The 20,501-nt window shown below is 41.4% G+C and overlaps 1 protein-coding gene across 1 annotated transcript in view; it reads right to left on the minus strand.

The window, feature by feature from the left end:
* Nucleotides 1–20,501, minus strand: part of ATP8B1 (ATPase phospholipid transporting 8B1) — a 155,005-nt gene that overhangs the window by 11,767 nt on the left and 122,737 nt on the right. Inside the window, exons 18-24 of the mRNA XM_007532238.3 lie at nt 18,697–18,861; nt 17,616–17,727; nt 16,493–16,568; nt 11,516–11,648; nt 8,639–8,927; nt 3,327–3,550; nt 222–305 (exon numbers count right to left, since the gene is read on the minus strand). Of these exons, the coding sequence (XP_007532300.1) occupies nt 222–305; nt 3,327–3,550; nt 8,639–8,927; nt 11,516–11,648; nt 16,493–16,568; nt 17,616–17,727; nt 18,697–18,861 (1,083 nt within the window). The remainder of the gene's footprint in view (nt 1–221; nt 306–3,326; nt 3,551–8,638; nt 8,928–11,515; nt 11,649–16,492; nt 16,569–17,615; nt 17,728–18,696; nt 18,862–20,501) is intronic.

Raw genomic sequence — 20,501 nt, forward strand, 5'->3', positions numbered from 1 at the left:
CTCATATCTGCTTAACCTGGTGCACTACCACCGCCCCCCCGTACGTCCTCTTTTCTTACTACAAAACAGCAGTACGATGATCACCTTGATGCCTGAGAACAGAACTATAATACAGTTTACTCAGGCCCAAGTGAGAACTGGAAGAACTCATGGGATACTGGCTTTCAGCTGCTCTAAGAGGTCTTTGGTCTACTCTGGTCCAGCCAGCATGAGGCTCTTACCTGGTCCAACAGCCCCATGAGGAGCACGGGCAGGCTGGAGTACAGCACATTGTAGAGGGTGATGAACCAGTCTTCATATGCAGTCTATGGGAGAGAGCAGAGACTCTAAGTCACAAACCAGCAGTGGCACCAGCCTCTCTCAAAGCAGCGATAGCCCTGGTTCATGGGGGCTTGTCCTGTCAATGGCAACATCCCTCCTCCATGCCCAGAAAAGGAACATGCTTATTTCTGTGGAATAGGCAGAACTGTGGCCAGTCTAAAGGAAATAAATCCACCCCTAAAATAAATGCTATGTGTGTGTGTGGTTGAATATGCTCCCATACGTTTCTGGAAAAAGAATCTAAATATAATAATGCTGGGAAACAAGTTTATCCTTTATCACAAAGTAGAATACCATGCAATTAACTGATTCAAAAGAATATGGGAGGGCCACACCTGGGTTCAAGCTCCTGGTCCCCACCTATGGGAGGAAAGTTTTTTTTTTTTAAAGATAATATATCTTTTCAATTTTTAAATATTTATTTATTGAATAGAGACAGCCAGAAGTTGAAAGGAATGAAAAGAGAGTAAGAGAAACAGAGAGAGAGAGAGAGAGAGAGAGACTTGCAGCCCTGCTTCACCACTTGCAAAGCTTTTCCCCTGCAGGTGGGGGCTGGGGGCTTGAACTTGGGTCCTTGTGCATTGTAACGTGCACTCAACCAGGTGCACTGCCACCCAGCCCTGGGAAGGAAGCTTTATGAGTGGTGAAGCAGAGCTATAAGTGTCTCTACTTCCCTTTCCCTCTCAATTTCTCTCTGTCCTATCAGATTAAAAAAATATATATATGTCAGGAAGTAGCACAGTGGGTTAAGTGCACATGGCACAAAGCGCAAGTACCGCTTAAGGATCCCGGTTTGAGCCCTCGCTCCCCACCTGCAGAAGGGTCACTTCACAAGCGGTGAAGCAGGTCTGCAGGTGTCTGTCTTTCTCTTCCCCTGTCTGTCTTCCCTTCCTCTCTTGATTTCTCTCTATCCTATCCAATGACAGCAATAACAACAACAGTAATAAGAACAACAATGATAAACAAGGGCAACAAAAGGGAAAAAAGTAGCCTCCAGGAGGAGTGGATGCATGGTACAGGCACCAAGCCCCAGCAATAACGCTGAAGGCAAATATATATATCAAAGCACATGAGCATTGGTTAGATTTGGTGTTATCCTATAAGATTAACCACTCAATTTAAAGTTTTATAAAACAGGCTTTGACTGACTGTAACATTGGTGATTCTGAAAAAGTTGAACAAAGCTGTACACAGACCAGCATTCAGAGTGTCAGAGAAGAGATGAGCTAACCCAGATCCCACTGCTACAAACATTTCCTTGCACAGGAACAGAAAGATGGCCTTTCTCTGGTCAAGGTTGCACTGGGACTCTGGTTTCTGAGGCTGTCTGAGACCATTTATCTGGAGTTGGTTATTACTATTATTTTTTGTAAATTTTAAAAAATTATCTGTATTTATTTATTGGGTAGAGACAGCCAGAAATCAAGAGGGCAGAGGGAGCTAGTGAGGGAGAGAAACAGAGACACTTGCTCTCCTGCTTTACCACTCACAAAGCTTTCCCCCTGCAGGTGGGAACTGGGGGCTCAAACTTGGCTCCTTGTGCATGGTAACATGTGTTCAACCAGGGGCGACACCAGTCAGCAGCCCCTGCTGGCTATTACTATTTTTGCTAACAGTGGTCTTCTTTTGGTATTTTACTATTAGGTACGTCCCCTACTCCCATTCCAGCAGAAACAGACATGATAACTCATCTCTGATCACCCAAGAATTATATACCTTTAGCCTTAGGCACAATATAATTTTATACTTCCAAAGTTGCACAATTATTATCAGCATTCTCATCTAAGGTGAAGGTGGAGACACATCAACATAAACCAACAGACCAGGAACAACTTCCACCTTCTTAAAGTCAGAATATGTTTGATGGCTGAGGGAGATGGGGACACAGAATTCTGGTGGTCGGAACGCTGTGGAATTATACCCCTATTTTCTTATAATTTTGTAAATCAATAAATATTAAGTCACTAGTAAAGACCTAAAAAGAAACCCAAAAAGAAATATTTTTGAAGTACCAGAAAACATGTGACAAAAATAATTGATAGTTTTTAAATATTCTGTGTCTCAGTGATAAAGAACATACCAAAATCAGATATATGGAGGGGAAGACAATTTTTTTTTCCAAACTACGTTTTTTTTGGTTAAAATTTAAAAAAATTTATTTTTTTGTTGGCCTTGTTGTTTTATTGTTGTAGTTATCATTGTTGCTGTTATTGATGTATTTGTTGTTGGATAAGACAGAGAGAAATGGAGAGGGGAGGGGAAGTTAGAGAGGGGGAGACAAAGATAGACACCTATAGACCTGCTTCACTGCCTGTGAAGCGATTCCCCTGCAGGTGGGGAGCCAGGGCTCGAACTGGGATACTTATGCCAGTCCTTGTGCTTTGTGTCACCTGCGCTTAACCTGCTGCGCTATTTACTGCCCAACTCCCAGTTTTTTTTTTCTTGCCACTACGGTTACCACTCCTGGCAGTCATTTCATTTATTTAATTTATTCATTTATTTTCTACTTTTTATTCCTTTTTAAAATATATATTTATTTTATTTATTTATCCCCTTTTGTTGCCCTTGTTGTTTTATTGTTGTAGTTATTATTGTTGTTGTCATTGTTGTTGGATAGGACAGAGAGAAATGGACAGAGGAGGGGAAGACAGAGAGGAGGAGAGAAAGACAGACACCTGCAGACCTGCTTCACCGCCTGTGAAGCGACTCCCCTGCAGGTGGGGAGCCGGGGTTCGAACCGGGATCCTTATGCCGGTCCTTGTGCTTTGCGCCACCTGCGCTTAACCCGCTGCGCTACAGCCCGACTCCCCTTTATTCCTTTTTGATACAGGATGAGAGACAGAAACTCAGGAGAGAGATATCACTTGTGAAGCTTCCCCCCCATACCACAGGTGGGGACCAGAAACTTGAACCTGGGCCCTCATGCATGGTGGCATGTTCACATAACTGGGTGATACTCCTCCCAGCCACTTCATCAAGTAATAACAATGGTGATGTTACATTACCTGTGCTGAGTACCCATTGAAGAAGGAGTACCAGAAGTGAACCAATGTAAATGCAAAGTTTTTATAAAAGAAGTATCGAAGAAACTTGCACATCCTGATGTAAGACCACCGGCCGTGCACTAACAAGAGTCTCTGCAAATATCTGAACTGGGCAAAGGAATAGTCGCTTGACATGACAGCTTGCATGCCTTCTTGTCCACTTATTCCAACACCGATGTGGGCAGCTGAAAAGGAGAGGAGAAAATACAGTGAATCTGAATCCCATTTTAAAACTCTGGTAGATAGAACACACTGGCTCTCTCGGTCTACCACTCACCCTTGCTCTGACTGGAGAGGCAGGAATGCAAATAAAACTTCTGTGTGGCCCAGACTGCCAGTAGGCGGGGGCTCTCTTTGAAAAGTAGGTTCCACTGGTTTTTTTTTTTTTAATATTTTTTTTTATTATTTATTCCCTTTTTTTGTCCTTGTTGTTGTTGTTGGATAGGACAGAGAGAAATGGAGAAAGGAGGGGAAGACAGAGAGGGGGAGAGAAAGACAGACACCTGCAGACCTGCTTCACCGCCTGTGAAGCGACTTCCCTGCAGGTGGGGAGCCGGGGCTTGAACCGGGATCCTTACGCCGGTCCTTGCGCTTTGCGCCACATGCGTTTAACCCGCTGTGCTACCGCCCGGCTCCCGGTTCCACTGTTTTGACTCATGCATGACTTGGAAGCAGAAGGGAATCAAATCAAGTTCCAGCTTCCCTTTCCTTCTTGGTGTTTTTGCCACATGGTTCATATCCACCTTCCGGCTGCCCGCGTGTTGACAGATAGTGAGTTTTCTCAGTTATAAAGCTCTTCAGAAGACGCCTCAAAGGTACATGCTCCTTTAGGCAAGGGTCCTAGGTCTTAAAACCCAGCCTAGAGCTTGCTTTTCCAGTTTGTTCAGAGCTTTGAGGAGGAGCACTTAGTTCCCTGTGTTAGTGACTTTTTGGCTTTTAAGTTTGGCTGTGCTTATGCATGGAATTTTAATATGTGCTTTCTTGAGGTGTGAGAGGACTATATTTCTTTATGTAAAGTCCCACGGGGGCAGAGAAATCAATTTGCCTAGAGGAAAGGAAAGAGAGCTGGAGATAGTGGATTCCTGGTGCAGCTCCAGGAATGAAGCCTGGCCTTTTGGGCACACAAAACACCTTTGCATCTTTTAAAGTACATTTTTTTAAAAATATAAATTTGATGCTAGTTTTAGTAATCCAAAGAGTTTTAACTCAGAGGCTGCTAAATACTTAATGGTTTAATTTTGACCTACTATGACCTAAAGACACACATCTTGAATGAAGCCCTGTGTTAGAGCACATGATTTGCATACATGAAGCTTTGAGTTCAATCTTTGGTATTCTCTCCCTCCCCACCACAGAGACACATGGGGTGGGGGGGTGCAGGAAGGAGTAGTGTATTTCCAGAATAAAATTGAGAGTCACAATTTTATGCACACTTCCAATAGTTATATCACATAGTGATAGAATTACATCACCACTAATATGTGATGTAATTATATTACGTGGTGGTGGTTCGGGTTGAACCTGGGATTTTGGAGCCTCAGGCATGAAAATCTCTTTGCATAACCACTATGCTACCCCTCTCCTCCTTATGTGTGTCTTTAAAGTCCTGACAGTGAAGGCAGTGAGGGCACGTGCTGGAGATCTCAAGCTATTCTGAGTCAGACCTTGAGATGTGACTGTTAATCCATCAGTTTCTGTCTAAAAGAAGCTTCAAAAATACTGTTGCAATTCTAAGCAGTAGAATCAGTTGTGTCCTATTCAATATTTGTAAGCTCTCCTGTAATCTCACCTCCTTTGTGCTGTGCATTGCTCATTATCAGGGTCTTAGAACACTATTCACCAGCTGGTAGACATCTTTGGGTACCAGAGAGGGACAAGGACAGCCAACAGGCTTTGGAGCCTCCCCAGGGCCAAGCACGTGGTGGGCCACACTTCCTTCCACTAAGTGTGAAGCTTGTTCACAGTTTTTTTTTTGTTTTTTTTTTAACTTAATTCTCTGGCAGAAGATATAAATCCTACTCTGCTTCTTTATAAGGTTTCTCTGTGTTGTTCTTGATGCCTTTGAAATATTTGTACAATGTCAAGAAGGAAAAAGGCACCGCCAAGACTTGAATAGTTACTGACTTCCTTAGCTCCCTTGATTTTTGCCCAATACCCCTCCAAAAGCATCTGCAATATTAACCGTGTTCAATAAAGTCCTCAAAACAACTTAAGAAAAATGAGCTTATCTACACTGAATTTTTACAATTCTTTATATTATCAATTTAATTAAAAAGAAAAAGAAAATCTCAAGTCTAAGTCATATAATCAGATGGTAAGTTCTACAAGGTCACTCCCTCCTCTCCAGAATCTACAAGTCTACATCCAAACTGAATAAAAGTGTTTACTCACTCTTTTGGGTCACAGCTAGTTACAGTAACGGTACCCCATGGGGAAGAAACTAGAGCTGGCTCTAGAGGAAAGAATGATCGAGCTCAGAGCAAGCAATGTGACTTGTATGTCGCACAAGCATGCACAAGACAGTGGCGACAATAAAAAGTCAGTGGTGACACACACAGATAAGAAAAGCGAGAAAACATACGTCCCACAGTCGACTCCTGTTGAGGAAGATAAAGTTGGAATATTCTTAGTATATATCAAGGAGGAGGAAGAAGAGGAAGAAGAGACTCTATGAAAAGAAAGAAACAGATGGACAAGTTACACATTAGGCTGTATTAAAAGTCTAGTTATACACAATCCATTTAAGCTACCCAGTACTCTGGGCATGCATATACATGTATAGTCTGGCAATGGTTCCTGTTAACAAGAGTCGTAATATCCCAGGTTGGCATGGCACCTTGCCTGTGGGTGGTGCACCTGCTTTGTCGTGAGCATGATTTGCTCAGGTTAGAGCCAGGCCCCTACTACAGTGGAGGAAGTTTTGGGTATGTGATGTCTTTTCCCTTTCTTCTTATCTGAGTCTCTATCTAAAACAAACAAACAAACAAACAAACAAACAAAAAAACAACCTGGAGTGCTAAATCTGGAAGAGACATTAGGCATAATGCTCCAGTTTTCACAGGGCTGAGCCCAAGCCCCAGCTGATATAACAGGATAAGTATGCAGGTCTTACAAGTTTGGGCCTTTTCATGACATCATTCCTTTTAGAGTAACATGGGGTGACAAAAAAGGCTCAGGATCCAGACGTGGCGATGGGGCTAGGTTACATGCTGGGACTCAGTCCTTCCTCTTGGGAGAACCTGGGGACCTCCAGGCAGCAAAGTGACCCTTGGTAGAGTCTTCTGGTTAGCTTGTTAACCCCTGCCCTCATCATCACTGAAGCTTTACTGCTCTGACTTTCTAAAAACTATACATATAATATTTACTTATTATTGGATAGAGACAGAGAGAAATTGAGCAGGGAGGGGAAGACAGAGAGGGAGAGAGACAGAGAAACCTACAGCACTGTAGGCGGGGACCAGGAGCTTGAACTTAGGTCCTTGAGCGCTGTAATGTTTATGCTTAACCAGGTGTGCCACAGCCTGGTCCCCAGATTTCTACTCTCTCCTTTCCCCCTTCCCCTGCCCCTTCCTTTCCTTCCCCCTCTTTTCTTTTCTTCCTCTCTTTCCTTCTCCTTCCCTCCCTCCCTCCCTCTATTCCTTTCTTTCTTTCTTTCTTTCTTTCTTTCTTTTTTTTAACACTTTCTGGTCCATGGGGCACCATCATATTATTATTATTTATTTTATTTTTTGAGAGCGGTACAGACACACACACACACACACACACACACACACACACACACACACACACACACACCAGAGCACTGCTCAGCTCTGGCTTATGGTGGTGTGGGGGATTGAATCTGGGACTTTTGGAGCCTTAGGCATGAGAATCTCTTTGCATAAGCATTAAGCTATCTCCCCCACCCTCCTCTCTTTCTTTCTTTCATTCTTTTTTCTCTTTTTTCTTGCCAGGGCCTTGCTGGGGTTTCATGCCTCTATAATCACCACTGCTCTAGGTGGACTGTTCTCTTTTTTTCAGATAGAGAGTCAGAGATACACAGAGAAGGAAAGACAACACCACTCCACCAGTCATAAAGCTTCCTCTCTGCATGGTGCTTCCATGTGGTGACTGGAAGCCTGAACCCAGGTCCTCTCCATGGTGAAGTATGTGTTCTACTAAGTGAGATATTATAAACCCTCTCCCCTTCTGGCAATTTCTATAATTCTAGGGAGGTTAAGAAGCTTTGCTTCAATGCCAGCTGTGTTACTCTCAGCTCAGACTCTGTCACCTAATGAAGTTCCGAGAGCTTTATAAAGGCAAAAAGAAAGCTCCAGGGTGAAATGTCTAACTCAGCAGTGTATATTACGTTCAGCAGAACTCTGTTTTCAAAATGTAGTCAATAGGTTAAGGGCACATAGTACGAAGCACAAGGACCTAAGCAAGGATCCAGTTTTGATCCCTGGCTCCCCACCTGCAGGGGGAACACTTCACAAATGGTGAATCAGATCTGCAGGTATCTGTCTCTATCTCTCTCTCTGTATATCCCCTATGCAACAAATGGGGAAAAAAAAGTCCCTCAGGAGCAGTGAACTCATAGTGTTGGCATTGAGCCCCAGCGATAACCCTGGAGGCCAAAAAAAAAAAAAATAGGGAGTCACAGGTGGTAGCGCAGTGGGTTAAGCATACATGGTGCGAAGCAGAAGGACTGCGTGCGGCAAGGATCTTGGTTTGAGCCCCCAACTCCCCACCTGCAGGGGAGTTGCTTCACAGGTGGTGAAGCAGGTCTGCAGGTGTCTATCTTTCTCTCCCCCTCTCTTGTCTTCCATTTCTCTCTCCATTTCTCTCTGTCCTATCTAACAACAATGACATCAATAACAACAATAATAATAACAACAACAATAATAACAACAACAAGGGCAACAAAAGGGAAAATAAATAAATAAATAAATTTTTTTTTTAAAAGCAAGGAAAATGTAGTAAACAGCAGGCATTTTAACAAGCCCTAAAGAAATATAGGGAGAGAAAAAGTAAGAGAAACAGACAAAATAAGCAAAGTACAAAGATATATGAAAAACCAAACCCAAGAACCCAAGATAAGTTCATCTCCCTCCAATATGCCTCCTTTTGAATCTTGTATGACAGCTTAGCCGTGCCTGCTCCCTCCCATGGGGTGCACTAGCCACAGCCTTCGTTAAACATCTGCTTTAGAGAAACCCAAGCAGTGACATCTGAAACCAACGCAGACGTTCCCACCCCTTCTCCTTCTTCCAGCTCAGCTCTGGCGGACTCACTTTTGATCATGTTGACGTCGTTGGCTCCGTCTCCGATGGCCAGCGTGACGGCCTTTTTGTATCTCTTCACCAGGTCCACCACCATGGCCTTCTGCTTGGGGGTGACCCGGCAGCAGATGACAGCACTGCACTCGCAGGCCAGGTCCACAAAGTTCTTCTGCTGCTGCTCTTTTTTGATCTCTAGCCTCCTTTTACTCTGTGAACGCATCCGCCTTTCCTCTTCTGTCCTCGGGAACTTCAGCTTCAGAATTTTGCTTCTCTTCGTCTTTTTTTCTAGAAGAATTTCATTCTGGAGAGAGATGGTGGTGGGAGTGGGGAACCATCTTAGTATTTTAGACTTTAATCAGGTGGTGGACAACAATTCTTGGGTGATCTTCTTTGATGATATTGTTCTTATAAAACACATCTACTATGAGCATTTAGAAAATAACAAAGTTGGAGTCGGGCTGTAGCGCAGCGGGTCAAGCGCAGGTGGCGCAAAGCACAAGGACCGGCATAAGAATCCCGGTTCGAACCCCGGCTCCCCACCTGCAGGGGAGTCGCTTCACAGGCGGTGAAGCCGGTCTGCAGGTGTCTATCTTTCTCTCCTCCTCTCTGTCTTCCCCTCCTCTCTCCATTTCTCTCTGTCCTATCCAACAACGACAACAACAATAATAACTACAACAGTAAAACAACAAGGGAAACAAAAGGGAATAAATAAATAAAATAAATATTAAAAAAAAAAGAAAGAAATTAAAAAAGTTGGGGTCTGGGTGGTGGTGCACCCATTTGAGTTCACTCATGACCATGAATAGGCTCCGGGTTCAATCAGGCCCCCACTCTGAGGGGAGAAAGCTTCATGAATGTCTCTCTCTCCTTATCTTCCCCTCCCCTCTCAATTTCTCTCTGCCCTATCAAAATAAAATGAAGAGGAACGAAAAAAAAAAAAAGAAGGAAAACAGAGAGGATGGGGGTATATAGTCTAAGAGTTATGCAAAATTCCAGGTTCAGTCTCTTTGCACCATAAGCCAGAGCTGAGCAGCTCTGTCAAAAAAAAAAAAAAAAGAGAGAGAGAGAGAAAATGGACATTGGGATGATCCCAGTGGTAACTGAAAATAAATAATCAATTAGAAAGAGAAAGTATGAGGGCTGGGTGGTAGCTCAGTGGGTTAAACGCACATGACATAAAGCACAAGGACCAGCGTTTAGGATCCTGGTTCGAGCTCCCGGCTTCCGACCTGCAGGGGAGTCACTTCACAGGCGGTGAAGCAGGTCTGCAGGTGTCTATCTTTCTCTCCTCCTCTCTATCTTCCCCTCCTCTCTCCATTTCTCTCTGTCCTATTCAGCAACAATGACAGCAATGACAACAACAATAATCACAACAATAACAATAAACAACAAGGGCAACAAAAAGGGAAAAAATAGCCTCTAGGAGCAGTGGATTTGTAGTGCAGGCACCAAGTCCCAGCAATAACCCTGGAGGCAAAAAAAAAAAAAAAAAAAAGAGAAAGTATATAAAACATACAAACCAGAAAATTAAGGGGCCTGGTTGAGTGCACATGTAACAATGCACAAGGATGAAGGTTCAAGCCTCAGATCCCCACCTGCAGGGGGGAAGCTTCCCCAGTGGTGTCTTTCTGTCTCTTGCTATCTACCCTCTCCTCTCAATTTCTCTCTGCATTTATATAATGAATAAATAAAATATATAAAAAAGAAAATTCAAATTGCCCAGTTGATGATAAATCAGGCATGGCCACTCTTATCAATCAGTTCAATTAGAGTCCTATCATAGCATACCACATATATGTTTTTAAATTTATTTTTTCTTTATTGGGGAAATTCATGGTTTACAATCAACAGTAAAATATATTAGTTTGTACATATTTAACAATTGTCAGTTTTCCTCATAACAATTCAACCCCCTCTTGGTCCTCCTCGCCATCATGTTTCAGGACCTGAACCCTCACCCAACCTCAGTGTCTTTAACTTTGGTGCAAAACACCAAATCCAGTCCATGCTCTGCTTTGTGTTTTCTTCTTTTTTTTAAGCTTCATTTTTTATTTGTGACCATATTTTTTGATAGTCATTTACAAGACAAAAAGATAATAGGGGTATAACTCCACACCACTCTCAACACCAATCTTTTGTGTCCTCACTTCTTCAAGTGATAACCACCATAGTTCTCCCAAGGTCATAGATACATAATAAGCTTTTTATCTACAGAGTAGTACTCCACTATTCAGTGTCTACTATTATATGTTCCATGACTATTTTTTTGTATTCATGTGACTCAAATTAGTAATTTTATTCTATTGTTAAAAGCTCTCCTCTCTCAACTCTAAGTATTTGTTATAGGGTTTTCCCTTCCCCAGTTTTTTAAATTTTAATTAGAAAAATGAAGAGGTATGCACCAGAGAAGCACATAGACCATTTGAGCAAAGATGTTTTTGACCCCATGTGGAAGCTGATGTCTAGTTTTGTTAACTTCTAGGGTCCTTAATTCACTTTCTTTCTAAGCTCTACACCTATACCTATTACAGCTTCCAGGTGTCCATTGTTTTTTTTCCTCCCCCGCAGACAAAAGAAATACCACACGATTTCCTCTCTTCCCTCTCAGTAATGGTATAAAAACAAAGGTTCCTTGTCACAAAAGTTTTGGGTTCTGGTGGAACTGGGGTTCAGAGCCCTCTGGTCATCTTCCTCTAACATTTAACCCCTCTGGGAGTATGGACCAAATAGCATATCATATTTACTATATAATACTAAGTCTCAAACAGAGAAATTCCTTTTCATTTATATGATAAAAGGTTTTCTATTTGGCAACTAATATGGGAAACCACCTAAAATGAGAATTACTTTAGCTGGAGCCAAAGGCACAAATGCAATCATGATACGTACCAACCAAGAACCAGTAATTATTAAGGCACGGTTTTCGCCAGGTGTAAAAAATGGTTCATGCACTGGGGGTATAAGTTTCGCATAAACTCCACCTCTATTTCTCTGGTTTTCCATCCTTGTGTGAAGAAGAGAACTGGGGAGGGGGGCAGGGGAGAGAAATTTAAGTGTTTTGGATACAAGGCCACAGAAAGTTCTTTGACTATGAAAGAATTTTGATATTTAAGCTCTGTTTTTTAAAATTGTGGTTAAAAACACAACATACAATTAAAAATCTATTTATCTAATTAGAGAGATGCAGAAAGACACACACACACACACACGCACACACACACGGATAATTGTGAAAGCATGGTAAGAGCATAGGGGAACTCCCATCATAAAGATGGAGGTCTGAAAAGATACTCCACCTGTTAGTTTCCCCTTTTCAGGGGTCGAGCATGGAGGGAAAAACTTTCCTAACTCAGTTTCCCCTTGTCAGTTTCCCAAGCATGACAAGAACCTACACCCCCTCTAACACAACTCATTTCCTTGTTATAAACCAAATGGTTTGCCTGCTTAAAGTTCACTATAGTTCACCTGCTTTGATCACACATACTACATATATCAACACTCTGCCTTGACCAAAAGGCCCTTCTTTCTATTTCCTTAACCCCCTCCTCCACTCTGATCTAACTCCTCTATCTTATGTGTCTGCCTTCAAGGCTCTTCTCTGTCTGCTTCTCCCTTGCCACTAATCATTCTGGAACTCCTCTTTACCACTATCAATTCTCTTCATTCCTTAGAACTTTCACCAAGAGGGTTCTGACCTTCAAAACTCATCATTATTGCCACATGTGAAAAATGTCCTTTGTTCCTTTCTGCTACTTAAACCCTGCCTTCTGTACAATAAACAGATTGTTTGCAACCAAATGGTCTCCTGGTCTTTTCCTGTTGTTAGCCACTAGAGTTGACATGAGAGGCCAGTATGGCTTACCTATGAGGCCCCCCACACGAGTACCAGCAGAGAGAGAGAGAGATTAGACCAGAGCACTGCTCAGCTTTGGCTTATGGTGGTACTGGGTATTGAACCTGGGTCCTCAGTGCCTCAGGCATGAGAGTCTTTTGAATAACCAACCATATGCTGTCTCCCCAGCCCCCCCCACAACATAAAATTTATCACTTGTCCTAAGTGTACATTTTGATAGTATTAAGTATTTACAGTGCTTTACAACCAATCTTCAGAACTTCATCCTTCAAAAAAAATTCTATACCCATTAAACAACTAGTTTCTGAGGCCTGGAAGTTGGTGCAGTGGATAAAGATTTGGGCTTACATGCATTAAGTCCAGAGCTTAATCCATGGCATCACATGTGCTAGAGCGATGTGAAAACAAAACAAAACCAAACAAAAAACCTACTCCCCATGTTCCTCTCACCTCCATCTCTTAGTAAGCACTACTCTGTTTCTTTGAATCTGACCACTCTAAATTATTCATTTAAATGAAATCAGTGTTTGCCTTTTGTTTTGATTGACTGACTTCACTGTCCTGAAGGTTCATTCAGGTACCGGTGTCAGAATGGCTTTTCTTTTTAAGGGTGAATACTACTCCACTAAATGGATACATCACATTCTGCTTATCTTTCATCTATCAGTGGCCATTTGGGTGCGATCACCTTTTGACAACTATGAGCAGTACTGCTATGAACGTGAGTATACACACATCTCTCCCAGATCCCGTTATTATTCTTTTGAATATCTACCCTGATGTAGGGCTGCTGGGTTAAAGGTCATTCTATGAGGAACCACCCTTCTGTTGCCCACTGTGGCTGCACCATTTCCCACTCCTACCAACAGTATACATTAGTCCAAATTTCTTCACACCTGTGCAACACTTGCTTTTTTTGTTGGTAAGACACATGCTAGATGAGTGTGAGGTGATATCTTATTATTGACTTTTTTCAGATATATATATATAGAAAGAGACACTACAGCACCAATGTTTCACCCCCCACTCCAGCGATGGAGCAAGCCTATGGGGTATACTAGAGACATGAGCCTAGACTGCTTGCTATGCAGGCATCTTAACAGGTGAGCTAGGCCACTCGCCTCCTTGTTGTGATGTTAGCTGGCATCTTCCTAACGATTACTGACGTGGAACAGCATTTCATATGCTTGTTAGCTATTTGCATATTGTCTTTGGAGAAACATCTGTTCAATCCTTAGCCCATTAAAAAAAAAAAGATATATCATTATTAGACAGAGAGAGAACCAGAGCTTTGTTCAGGCATATGTGGTATCAGAGCTCAAACTTTCAAGTCCTATACTCTACCAGCAAACCACCTCCCACCTATCCTTTGTCCATGTTTTAAGCAGGTAATTTATTAATCTTACTAAGTCTCAATTGCTCAACTATGGGAGCACCATGTTCTTGATGTTTCATTATTTGCCAAGACAGTGAAAGGAAGAGAGAGCTGAGAATGCGTTCAACAGAAGGATGGCAACTGGTTTGAACAGTAAGTAGTGGATTATAAACAGTGCTACTGCATGTTTGCTAGAATGGAGCTTATTCCCACATGAAGCTTTATCTGCTTTTGTGAAATTCTAAGTGTTTTTATATTCACCAATTATTGAGAAGACGACATATCTCATGTCATAAAAAGAAAAGGAGCATGGAGTTTTGTGGTGAAAGACAAGACCCCAGTCAATTTCTGTGTGTTATCAATAAGGTAATCACACTCAAAGAGAGATGAGATGTGTGTGCAGCAAGCTGACGGGGAAGCTGGAAGAAGACTCAGGTTTCTAACTCTCAGCTCAGGGTTTTTCTTGTTACACACACAGCACTGTCATTCTTCACTTTCAAGAGCAGGTTTCTCCACTTTGGCTTGACTGACATTTTAAGTCAGATAATGCTGTGTTGTGTGTGGCTGTCCATTGCACTGTAGGCTGTTCAGAGCATCTCTGGCTTTAGTCCATGAGAAAAGTCAGGAGCATCTGTCCTCCCCCAGTGTGACAACCAAACTCTCTAGATATTTTTATCAGTGTTCCCTGGAAGGTACAGTCTTCCCTCACAGACAACTACTGCACCAGAGAATTAGGTATCATTGTTCCCCCACATTACTTTAATTCTTATTTTTGAACTGAAAATAAGTGATTAAGGTACCATGGGAAAGTCTGGAAAGAAAAAAAAAGTATTACCTATTCAAACCATTCTACAAGAATAGGATTTTTCAGGAATCATCTAGAAAGATGACTCAGTTTTCTTGAAAGGTAAAAATTGTGAAGAGCTGTGTCATTAAATTTCCTACTTGCATAAATTTTTATCTTCCAATTTAGCTCATGTCCAGTTTTTAATACTTTCAAATGAGAGACAGAAATGTTTTAAGGTCTCTACAAGAAATAAACAAACCATATGGTAATTAACCAAGTTATTTGAAATCAAGAAACTACTTAAGTAAACATACTATTAACAGTATTTATTTCCTTATGCTATTTTTTTTTAAATCCACAAAATACAAATGGACTGATTTACAGACCTCTATCTCAACAGAACTCATTCATTCATAAGGCTATACTTATCTGGAGTCTGGCAAATAGCTCACTTGGATAATGTGTTGCTTTGCCTTATGGTCTACTCAGGTTTGAGTCCGGATACTATTGCACTCAAGAAAGCTCTGGTGTTGTGATTTCTTTTCCTCTCTGTCTCCATATTCCTTTCTCTATTAAAAAAAAAAAAAAGTTCAGGGGGCTAGGAGTGGCACACCCAGCTAAGCAAACACGTCACCATGAGAAAGGACCTAGGTTTGAGCTCTCTCTTTTATACCTGCAGGGAGGATGTTTCACTAGCGGTGAAGCAAGAGATGCAGGTATCTTAGTCCCTTCCCAACTTGTCTTTGTTCTATCAAATCAAGTAAAAAGGAAAAAAAAAAAAAAAGATGCTTCCAGGGGTGATGGATTCATAGTGCTGGCAATAAAAAAAAAAAAAGTCAGCTGGGCAGTGAAGTCCTGGAGAAAACTCCCTACCCCCACCACACCCCACATCTCCACCAACCAAAACGGCTACTAATTTTATCTAATTTAGCAGAATGCCTAATACATTATATATTAGAAGGACTCAAAAGTTCTATCACCATCATTAAAAAGACAAGTACTAACAATCATCACTTCCCTCATCACCTTATCAGACTAGGCAAGTATGTTTGCCAACAACTTGATTTCATCTTGTGACAGCCTGAGGTAGGTGTTCTAAGGACAAAGTCTGAGGAATAAATTAAACGAGTCATCTGCAAGTCAAAGTCTAGCTATGGTGGTCCGGGAGGTGGTGCTGTGATAAAGCTTTGGACTCTTAAGCATGAGGTCCTGAGTTAGATCCCCGGCAGCACATGTGCCAGAGTGATGTCTGGTTCTTTCTCTCTCTGCCTATCTTTCTCATAAATAAATAAATAAATAAATAAATAAATAAATAAATAAATAAAAAATCTTTAAAAAAATCTAGCTGTGTAAGACAGGGAATTTCCCCTACATACTCCTGAGTCTTCTGCAACTCTGTTTCAGGGCTAAGGAGTGTTTAGTCTAAACTAAGCTTTGCCCCATCTATCTAAGACTATATATCTATCTTTCCAGGCAGCAATATGGGCTTTTATTTCTATTTTTCTTTTAAACAGAAAAGGCAATTCAGGTTCATAATTTGTATCATTTTTTAGAAACATTTTTTAGTGCTATCTGAGGTCCACTTCTTACTCAGCAGTCAAGCACTGAAAACTTCTAAGAAGCAGAAGAAAAGGACAGAGGAAAGCTCCAACTTCCACTGCAATATGAAGTCGAACCAAGACAAGTCAGAGCTGCTTATTCTCTGGGTTCATTTAAATGTAAAAAAAAAATGTTTTCAAGTGGCATTCTCATTTCTGTTCCTGTGTCTGTTATGCATACTGCATTTGGCTTCACCTTCACAAAGCAGAAATGAGACAACTCACATTCTCATGCTGTAGGCCTTTTACTTACCTGATATCCTCCCCATAGCAAATAGTGGTCTCTTCAGTCAGAAGCTCACAAGCAAATCCTATATTTTCAGCAGTTTCTACAACAAAGATTGAATCAAATGTTGTTCTAATAGATGAATTTAATAATTGATTTTATGTAATGTTGACTTTTTTCCCATTAATGAAATAGCTAGATTTAAATATGCTATTTTTCTACAGCAACATATATATTAAATAATGAAATAAACAAAAAAATTACACAAAATAAGTGTTAAGGCCAAATATAAATCTATTGAGAGAAAGAAAGAGAGGGAGAGGGAGAGGAAGGGAGAGGGACAGGGAGAGGGAGAGGGAGAGGGAGGGAGAGGGAGATAGAGAGGGACAGGGAGAGGGAGGGAGAGGGAGAGGGAGAGGGGGGAGAGAGAGAGAGAGAGAGAGAGAGAGAGAGAGAGAGAGAGAGGGAGAACACTGTTTAGCTTTGGTGCTATGGTTTGAATCTGGGACCCTGGAGTCTCAGGCATGAAGGATAACCACTATAATCAGCCCTAACACAGGGTTCATTGGAGAGATCCCTCCCATTGGTATTTGTTTGAGGTCAGACTGTCTATCTCCTTAGCTGATCAGAGTGTGCTAGTCAGAGCAAGAGAAATATCTGATTACTGTGGGAAGTTTATGGAACAAAAGCATCAAGCAAGACTCTTCTTGAGTCTAAAATTTCAAATCTCCCTTTGGGTATAAAATTTTAATGATCATTTTTCAAGCAACACAATGGGCCAGACAACAAAAGTTGCTTGGCATCTTGTAGATCTATTCCCAGTACATTTCAAGGGGCTGTGGAGGGCAGAGAAGGGACAAGAATGTCCCTGCAGTATAGGAAGCCAGGGCTGTGGCTGTGCAGATGAGACTAGTCACAGTAAGCAAGACACATACAAGGAATAAAGTGTTTCTGAAGGGGTTTCTGGAAGGGTCCAGTCAAGGTGGGTCGGAATAAAAGAGAAGGGGCTCTTAGGGAATGAGTCTCTGTCCCAAAGAAATGGATAGTGTTTACACAGAGGCAAAGTCTGAGAAAGTCATCACAGGCTAGGGAAACAGGAGATAGAAATGATCGTAATTTCACAGAGGGACTTCTCTCCCCAATGAATTACCCTTTTTGTCTCCAGTAAGCACCCAGATCTTAATGTCTGCTTTTGCAAGTTTTGAAATGGTTTCTGGGACTCCATCCTGTAGCTTGTCCTCAATAGCTGTTGCTCCCAATAGCTGGAACGTATATTACAAAGAAAGGAATGAACAAATGAGCCAAAGATGGGATTTCAGTTTGCTGGCATGTAAAAAAAATTAACCGTGCATCTAGCGGGTGCCCTTGTGGATGGGGTGGTTGGCATGAACAGGGAAGGCTGCAGTGCTACAAGCTCATCAGAAACCAAACTAGTGGGACTGGGTGGTGGCACACCTGGTTGAGCACACGTATTACAATGCGTAAGGACCTGTGTTCTCACCTGCAGGGGAAAAGCTTTGCGAGTGGTGAAGCAGTGTTGCAGGTGTCTCCCTGTCTCTCTCCCTCTCTATCACCCCCTTCCCTCTTGATTTCTGGCTGTCTCTATCAAACAAATAAAGATAAAAAAGTTTAAAAAAAAAAAAGAAACCAAACTAGCCAGCTACTTTCTCGAAGCAATTTACCAAGGCAGTAAGGCCAGTGCAGAGTCAAGAACGTTGAACATAAACTTTAGTTGAGTATATGCTACTTTACATGTACAGAAGCCAGCTCTTCTTGCTAAAAGTTCACACCAGCTATTTGAATATTTCCCATTTATCCAGACTCTCTAGGCAATAAATGTAAAATTTTGAACATTTTGATTTGTACATTTTTTTCAAGATCTTGCAAAATATTTTTTAAAGTAATTCTCACAAGGTAACATATATACGCTGGCTTATTGCTATGCAAAAATCATAAGGGATCTGGATCAGAGACATATAAAAATAATAGGGTGAGAAATGGAATTTCTCGTGTTTTTTTTTTTTTTTTTGTCTTTTGGTTTCTTACAGTGGTAACTTGGATTCTGCTTAATGAACCAAAGAAATTCAAATGACCTCATTCCATTACATCATTTTTAAATGCTGAAAATAGTATTATCTTTCAAGCATGGAATCACAAATTTAATAAAAGCTAGTTCAATTTCAAATTTTGCTTATAACATCAAGGAGAAAGTTATGGAGGTTAAAACTCACAATTAGATCTTTTTCAATCTCCTCATATACTTTATCCAGAGCTTCATCTCGGTTCGTTGGGGCTACACTGGCAGCCACAAACTTTTTATTCCATTCTGCAAATTCTTTTTCTTCAATTTCCTTGTAGCAAAGGCACAGAGTTCTAAGAGTCTCATTTGCAAAAATCTGATTAAAAAGACAATCCATCCATCCAAAGAGTCAATTTTATGTAGTTCAAGATCAAGTTTGAAATCTTACTTTGAAGTAATACAAAAAGGTGATTAAAAAAAAAAGAGGAAAAACACTTGGGTCAGGTCCTGGTGCACCTGGTTAAGTGCAGACATTACAGTGCACAAAGACCCAGGTTCAAGCCCCTGGTTCCCACCTGCAGGGGGAAAGCTTCACAAGTGGTGAAGCAGGGCTGCAGGTGTCTCTGTCTCTCTCCCTATCGCCCCTCCCCTCTCCATTTTTCTGTCTCTATCCAAATAAAAAGCTATATAATTTTTTTAAAAAGATTATGGAAAATGATGAGTTCTATGCAAATGCATTCACTTTGTTTTTCTTAGTTTTACTAGCATCTCAGACCTGCATTTGTAGTTCTAAAACTCATTAAAGGGAAAAGTATACCTTTCTTTGAAATCAAATCAGTAGAACAAAGAAAACTTTTTCTCTAAACAACCAAGGAAACTACAGAAGAGGGGGAACTGTCTTAGGGTATAATGATGATGGTACTTAAAATAAGAACACAGAGATGACAAGTTGATAACATGTTTCCCCCAAACTGTATTACAAACCTCATCAATTATGAACTCTCAGCCGAGGGTTATTTACTAAAACCATTTCTGAAATACATAAGTCCTTGCTAAGGCTTAGATTAAACATTTTAATAAAAAAGACTTCTCTGAAAATGACATCGTGGTAAACTGATCAAAGCAATTTCATTTATTAAAAACATTTTTTTTTCTTGCCACAGACTGCTGTGGCTCTGTGCCTGCATGATGCCACCAATCCCAGCTGTCATGTTTTCTCCTTTTTTCTTCTGTGACAAAGGGCGGGGTTGGGGTAGAGAAGAAAGAGGCCAAAGGAGAGACAGCTTTAGTGACTACTAGTAACTAGAAGCTTCTTTCCCAAGGGTGCAAACTGGGGGCTTGGTAAATGTCACTGTATCAGAGAAGTCATCATCCAGCCCCAGACTGAAGCTATTTTAAATAATACCAGAGAGATAGGTCACTTGGAGAGTGCACTGCTTTGCCATGTGTGCAACCTAAGTTCCAGTCCAGTTCCCACCGCAATGAAAGACGCTTTGGTGCTGTGATGTCTTTCACTCTCTCTGCCTCGGTCTCTAGCTAATAATCATGATTATGATAACAACAATGATAATGATACTTAGGTGGGAGTTGGGCGGTAGCGCAGTGGGTTAAGCGCAGGTGGTGCAAAGTGCAAGAACTGGCATAAGGATCCCAGTTCGAGCCTCCCGGCTCCCCACCTGTAGGGGAGTCGCTTTACAGGCGGTGAAGCAGGTCTGCAGGTGTCTATCTTTCTCTCCCCCTCTCTGTCTTCCCTTTCTCTCTCCATTTCTCTCTGTCCTATCCAACAATGACGACATCAATAACAACAACAATAACTACGACAACAGTAAAAAAAAAAAAAAACAAGGGCAACAAAAGGGAAAATAAATAAATAAACATAAAAAACTTAAAAAAAGTACTTAGGTAAAATTCAGGAAAGACATTCACCATGTTTAATCACATCTGGACACCTGGTCTAGCCAGGATGACAGAACTGGTCAGCCACAGCCTTCGTGTGGAAGGAAGAAGCAACCGCTC

This window comes from Erinaceus europaeus, chromosome 15, assembly GCF_950295315.1.
Source record: "Erinaceus europaeus chromosome 15, mEriEur2.1, whole genome shotgun sequence".
In the NCBI taxonomy this organism is placed as follows: Eukaryota; Metazoa; Chordata; class Mammalia; order Eulipotyphla; family Erinaceidae; genus Erinaceus; species Erinaceus europaeus.